Here is a 6,682-nt window from a genome sequence, read left to right as displayed (position 1 = left end):
AGCCCATGGCAAGAAAGTGCTGACGTCCCTGGGCTTGGCAGTTAAGCACATGGACAACCTCAAGGAGACCTTTGCTCATCTCAGTGAGCTGCACTGTGACAAGCTGCACGTGGATCCTGAGAACTTCAAGGTCAGTTCTGAGATTGCTCATGTGTTCGATTTAAATTTAACATGTGGAAAAGAATAAAAGTTAATACCTTGATTTGTTATTCTGAGCCAAATCTCAAAATATGTGGGTATAGATCTCATGTAAATTAATTGCTAGAAACATCTCCAATAAATTTGCAACTGTTCAAAAAACTTTTTCAGACATACATTTGGTGTCTTGGTATGTAAGTCAGTTGATGAAATGCATCTCTGGGGAATATGAATCCTGAGACTGGAGCACTACCAAAAAGACACAAAGCAGCAGACTTATAGAGTTGGTTATAGAGTCCTCTTCACTTTGTGTTTTATTTTAGAAGGTAGCAGATACATGTAAGTAGACTAGCCCTTGAAATTGACATTTTGTTCTAGGGAAGGAGAAACACCTTATTTATGTGGATTCTAATGACTGACATTTCAGCAAAAATATGAGAAAAATTTGTCAGATGTTTCATTGGTTTCCTAAAAAATGTTACGATCCTAGTGAGTAATATAAGTAGTACCTGCTTCCTTCATTATAGGAAACTCTAGTAAACACGTGTTAATCCTGTATTTGTAGAAGCCAGGCCACTGGTGAATGAGAAAAGGGGAAGGGACAAAAATGGCAGACTGAGGAAAAGTAAGAGGCAAGCAGAAAAGGACTGAATTGGGGGCAAGGAGGGCCCTTGAACAATGAGATTGAACCAGCATCCTCATTAGCATGGGTAGACTGCTGGGGAGTCCTCAAGAAAGATAACTCACAAATACTGTTTTTCCTGAAAATTCTTTTCTGTATTTCCTTTTCTCATTTTTGTGTATCTTTTTGTGTTTCCTTCCATAGCTCCTGGGTAACATACTGATGATTGTTCTTTCTTCTTACTTTGGCAAAGAATTCACGGCTGAGGTACAGGCTGCCTGGCAGAAGTTGGTGGTTGGGGTGGCCACTGCTCTATCCCACAAGTACCACTGAGCCCCTTTCCTGATGTCCAGCATCCTGCACACCCCTCAGCTCTGTCCTACCCATGACCACTGTGCTGGTCTCTGAAAGCAGGGCTTCTGCTTAATAAAGTCCATTCTCTTCAGTAATCCATGAGTCATATTTTGTTGTGTCTGTTTCTTACTTTTGTGTTAAAAGAAAGAAGGCTGATGGGCAGATGGTAAGGGAGAGACACAGAAGGACACTTGAGTTTCTTTGAGAACTGTGTTGGAATTCAGGAGAGGAAAGTGGATGTTACAGAATATTTCTAGAACCCCAGGAAAGATGAAAAGTTGGCGATAATTCTCATGTAGGAAAGCAAAGGGTTAATACCATGGAGAGAAAAAAATTGTGTAGCAGTCACTAAAACTTAGTGTAGAGGGTGAAGAAATGCATGGCAAATGATCACCTACAGTCTGTGTTATGTACCATTTAATTAAGTTAAACTTTAGACAGATCTAATGCTCAACCTGAGATAATCAGTTTATTTTAAAAAATAATTTACTTTTATTATGATTTTTTGCTTTTTTGTTTTCTTTTTTTCCCACTAATTAATTCACTTTACATCTCCAATACTGCCCCCTCCCCCATACCCCCTCACACAGTTTCTTCTCACATCCTGCCTCTTCTCCTCTGAAAGCGTTGATCCCCTCTTAGGGTAGCCCCCAACCCTGGCATATCAATTCTGCCTGACTAGGCACACCTTTCCCCACTGAAGTCAGACAAGGCCAGCCACTTTGGGGAATTGATTCTACAGATAGTCAACAGTTTTAGAGACAGACAGGCCTACACCATCCAGTTGTTGGGGGACCCAGGAGAAGATTAAGCTACACATCTGCTACATATGTTCTGGGACCTAGGTTCAGCCTGCATATGCTCTTTGATTGGTGGTACAGTCTCTGAGATCCCCCAACAGTCCAGGTTAGTTGACTCTGTTGGTCTTTCTGTGGAGTTCGTATCCCATAAGGGTCCCTCAATTCTTCCTCCAACTCTTACATAAGAGTCCCAAGCTGCATTCAATATTGGCTCTGGGTCTCTGCATTTGTTTCCACGAGGGGCTCAGGTTTAAGTGTGGGAAGAGACAGGAGAGAGGGCCAAAGGGCTTGGAGAATGAATGGAAATCTGCAGTTGGCAAGGTTGGGGGTATGAGGGGACATTACTAGATGTGCCAGAGATCTGAGATGGGGAAGGCTCCTAAGGATCCATGGGGGTGGGTGTGTGACCTTATCCGAGACTCATAGCAGTGGGGGTATGGAATCTGAACAGTCCACCTCCTAGAGCCAAGCTGGAACCCCAGTGGGGGGATAAGAACACTAACTCATCCACAAAGCATTTGACCCCAATTTATCCTGTCTACAAGAAATGCAGGGACAGAGAGGGAACAGGAATTGAGGGAATGGCCAGCCAGTAACAGGCCCAACATTAGAACCATCCCATGGACACGCACTAATCCTTGACCCTATGCTCTCTTGTGCTTGCAGACAGGGACCTAGCATCACTGCCTTCCTAGAGGCTCCACACAGCAGCTGACTAAAAAAAATATTTCTCTTAATCAAGCATCTCTGCATTTATCTGTGTTTGGGTTTGTGCATGTGAGTATAGGAGTCTATGGGCATCAAGATCCACTAGAGCTGGAGTTACAGATGGTTGCGAGCTGTGTATGCTGAGAACTCAGGTGCTCTGAGGGAATTATTTGCTCTCAAACACTGAGTCATCATCTCTCCCACTCTAAATAAACATTCTCCAACAGATACTAGAGATCGATGTCCTCTGGAACCTATGTAAGAAAAGGGACAAGTTGATAGAAAGCAGTAAATATATAAGAAAAGGTTTCATTGAAACCACCACTTCAGACTTGTTTTTTAAAAGGCATTCCTTGTCTCAAGGAGGAATGAAAGCTAAGAGATGTGACCTCTGTGCTTTTCTGCGCTACTGTAACAAGCAATGGGATGATGATAGGGAAAGAATGTAAGTGGAATCTTCTCCGGTCAGCTGGGCATGATAATTTCATACATGGGACATCTACACGGATGCTAAAAATGTTCTGTCATTTAAGGTCACTGAACTAGATCTTGATGATTTGTATAAAACTAGAAGATGCTGAAGAGATAAAATACTGGCAAAACTAGACAATAGGGATCTTGATTATAAAAAAATCAATATTAATACTTTATTAAGTACTAAACAATAACACTTACCTGGTAAAATATGCTTATCACTCCACTATTTGAAAGGCTAAGAAAAGTGTCACAGTTTCAAGAGTTACCTGGGCAACAGATTGAGCTCAAGGTCAATCAAAGAACTCAGTGAGTTGCTACCTCAGAATGAATAATAAAAACCTGATCTGAGGTTGTTGCTCAGAGCAGAGCACTGTCCTAACATGTGGACTGCTAGGGAGTCAAGATCCACTAGCACTAAACTAAAGACACCAACTGAATTGATTAGTAAAGAATAAGCAGTCTAAGGATTTTTGACTCCAGAAATGGAATTACTGAGAAAAATATTCTTAGGAATCCAAATTAATTTAAATGCTTAGGAACCGTTACAGAACTATAAAAGTTTAAAAACGAAGAGGTGAAGCTAGGCATGCAACCTGAGGTGATGATGAAAGGTGGGATGGAGGAGACATAGTGTCAGATTAACTCAAATATATGAGAAGAAAACAGAAGACATTAGAAGGTGAAATCACAAATACTGAGTGGATATAACTACATAACGTGTACACTGACTTGGGAAACTCATGTAGGTGAACCACACTTGAGAGAATTTAAAGCTGCCCAAAGCAATTCAAGTCCTAGTTAATCTCTTGTCAAGGCTGGTAATCTTTTTTTTTTTTTTTTTTGGTTTTTCGAGACAGGGTTTCTCTGTATAGCCCTGGCTGTTCTGGAACTCACTTTGTAGACCAGGCTGGCCTGGAACTCAGAAATCTGCCTGCCTCTGCCTCCCAAGTGCTTAGATTAAAGGCGTGTGCCACCACGCCTGGCAAAGCTGGTGATCTTTAAATGGGAGCGGTAACAGAGCCACATCTTGGCTACTTAACTATATGCCCCTCATCCTGATTCCACAGATTGGTTAAAGTATGACTGGATGATTGTATTTTAAGTTGCTTTTGTCCACTTTAAAGAAGAGAGAATGATAATTCTTGTAGTTTCAGGTTATCAACAACATTGACCTTTCTGGTCTCCAGCATTTCAATATGGCAATAAACAGGAAAACAAAACAAAACAAATCAACAATAGCAACAAAAATACAGGCCTTGTATATGACATTCAAATTAGTTTTCTCTGGACCTGTCAATAGATGAGACAATGCCCATTTTTTTATACATTTTCTTTTCTCCTTATGCCATCATGAATATTTTAGCTCTAGAGATCATCAGATAAAGGATGGCAATTATGTAGTGGTGGGAAGAAAGTATATTCACCACATGTTTCAGAGCTAGATATGCCTATAACCACTCCAATGTAAAAAAAAAAAAAGGTAACTGAAAAATAGTTCTTCATATGAGCACACACATGTTCACATATACAGGTCAGAATGATAAAAGACTTTTGCTTGTTTTATTTCTCAAGACAAGGTCATATTCTGTAGCTTCAGCGGCCTAGAACTTAATATGTAGACTGTGTGCTGGCCTCAAGCTCACAGAGATGTGTCTGCCTCCTTCTCCTGAGTGTTGGGATTAAAGGCATATGCTTTTCTGTGCAGCTTGATAGTCAGTATACATTTGCAATAAAAATTATTTGAGAGAAATACTATGACCCTAGAATAGTATTGCACGAGAAGTGAGCAGTATTTAAAGGTTATGCCATTATAGCTTCTCATCTCTATTCAGAAAGATGGATTCCTCTGTTAGATTATGAGCACTGCAGCAACACATGCACCATGGTCCATGTTATTATTTTCATATTCAGTGCACATGGACATTATCAGCTTCACTGTCACAGAAATATTTATTTTCTCTTCCTTCAGAACACTGAAGTTGCTTTACAACATTTTTCCAGTATCGTTCTGTGACAGGTTACTTCTAGACATTCTGGACACAACAAAGTTAATTCTTCATTATGTAGAGAAACTGATTCCCATACCACCATGTCCTATCCTTGTGAATCCCAATTGTTAATTTTCTTCCTAGGAAGAACATATTAAAACCTTTTTGGTTTGATTTACTTACTCGTTTCTGTATCTTCTATCTCCTTGTGAATGAGACTAGAGAAAAGTTCTGTCTTGTCTCTCATATATTATAAATCCCAGGACTCAAGAAGGAGAATTCTAGAGAGAGGCAGCAGGAATGGGTGGGTAGGTGAGTGAACACCCTCAGAGCAGGGGGAGGGGAGATAGGATAGGAGGGTTGGGGGTTGGACTGGGAAAGGGGATAACAATTGAAATGTAAATTTAAAAAATCAATAAAAGAGAAACAGAAAAATCCCAGGACTGACAATAATAATTATGATATAGTTATGAGACAAATAATGATTGAGTGAACGTTTGACATTACATGGAATAGTTGTCATAAAGAAATGGTTTCAAGATCCTAGACTAACATGACACTGGGATTATGGAGGGTTTATTAATAGGCATGAACTAATTAATACAACTTTGTAGGAAATTGCCCCAAGACAATGCTGAAGAGCAACTTAGGCTTTTTGGTTAAGGTATTTGGAAACTTAAACTCAGGACTACCAACTATTTGTCAAGATTAAATTATGGAGATAGAAGCTAAAGGAATATGTATGTACATATTTGCCATCTCACGAATGACTTCCTTTTAAAAGATCATAGTTCTAGAAGGTTCCAGAGAGCAAGGAGCTGAGAGATTTTCAAGATTCAAAGGGAGAAACCTAAGATGAAATGCCCTACAGTAGGAGAGGGAACTTGTAAAGTCCACCTCCAGTGGACAGACAGGGCATCAAGTATAGGGATGGTGTTGACATCCCACAGCCATAAACTCTGACCTAAAACTGTTCCTGTCTAAAAGAACTGCAGGGACAAATGGAAAAGAGCCTGAGGACTTTTTGGGTTCAGTAACAGGCCCAAATTAGGATCCAGCTCATAGGGAGGCTCCAACACTATTACTGATGCTTTGGTGTGCTTACAGACAAGAGCCTAGCATGACTGCCTTCTGAGGGACCCATCAAGAAGCTGAGTCAGATGCAGATACTTACACCCAACCAATAGACAGAACCACTGTGGTTGAATTAGGGAAAATCTGGAAGAAGCTGAGGAGGAGGGCGACCCTATAGGAAGACCAGAAGTCTCAACTGACCTAGACACCTGAGATCTCTCACACACTGAGCTGCCAACCAGGCAGCATACATCAGCTGATAGGAGGCCACTGACACAGAAACCGCAGAGGACTGCCTGGTCTGGCCTCAGTGAGAGAAGATGCTCCTAACCCTTGAGAAACTTGAGGTCCCAGGTAGTGGGGAGGTCTTGTGAGGTGGGAGGGGGGCATCTTCTTGGAGATAGGAGAGGGGATATGCGATAAAGAACAGTCAGAGGGCAGACTAGGAAGGAGATAACAATTAGACTAAAAAAAAGATTAAATTTATCAGTGAAAGAGGGAGAGGGAGAGGGAGAGGGAGA

At 40.9% G+C, this 6,682-nt stretch overlaps 2 protein-coding genes across 2 annotated transcripts in view; both read left to right on the top strand.

Annotated features, from left to right (window-relative positions):
* The window catches only part of LOC110321360 (hemoglobin subunit beta-H0), a 1,510-nt gene extending 403 nt beyond the window's left edge, over positions 1–1,107 (top strand). Inside the window, exons 2-3 of the mRNA XM_021197612.1 lie at positions 7–130; positions 965–1,107. Of these exons, the coding sequence (XP_021053271.1) occupies positions 7–130; positions 965–1,093 (253 nt within the window). The 3' untranslated portion in view covers positions 1,094–1,107. The remainder of the gene's footprint in view (positions 1–6; positions 131–964) is intronic.
* Positions 1,108–2,990: 1,883 nt separating this feature from the next.
* Positions 2,991–6,682, top strand: part of LOC110321282 (hemoglobin subunit beta-Z-like) — an 8,014-nt gene continuing 4,322 nt past the window's right edge. The window contains exon 1 of the mRNA XM_021197522.1: positions 2,991–3,033. Coding sequence (XP_021053181.1) covers positions 2,991–3,033 — 43 coding nt within the window. The remainder of the gene's footprint in view (positions 3,034–6,682) is intronic.

The sequence above is a fragment of the Mus pahari genome, chromosome 1, assembly GCF_900095145.1.
Source record: "Mus pahari chromosome 1, PAHARI_EIJ_v1.1, whole genome shotgun sequence".
Lineage (NCBI taxonomy): Eukaryota > Metazoa > Chordata > Mammalia > Rodentia > Muridae > Mus > Mus pahari.
Note: the sequence above shows the minus strand (reverse complement) of the source record. Positions and strands in the feature narration are given on the sequence as shown.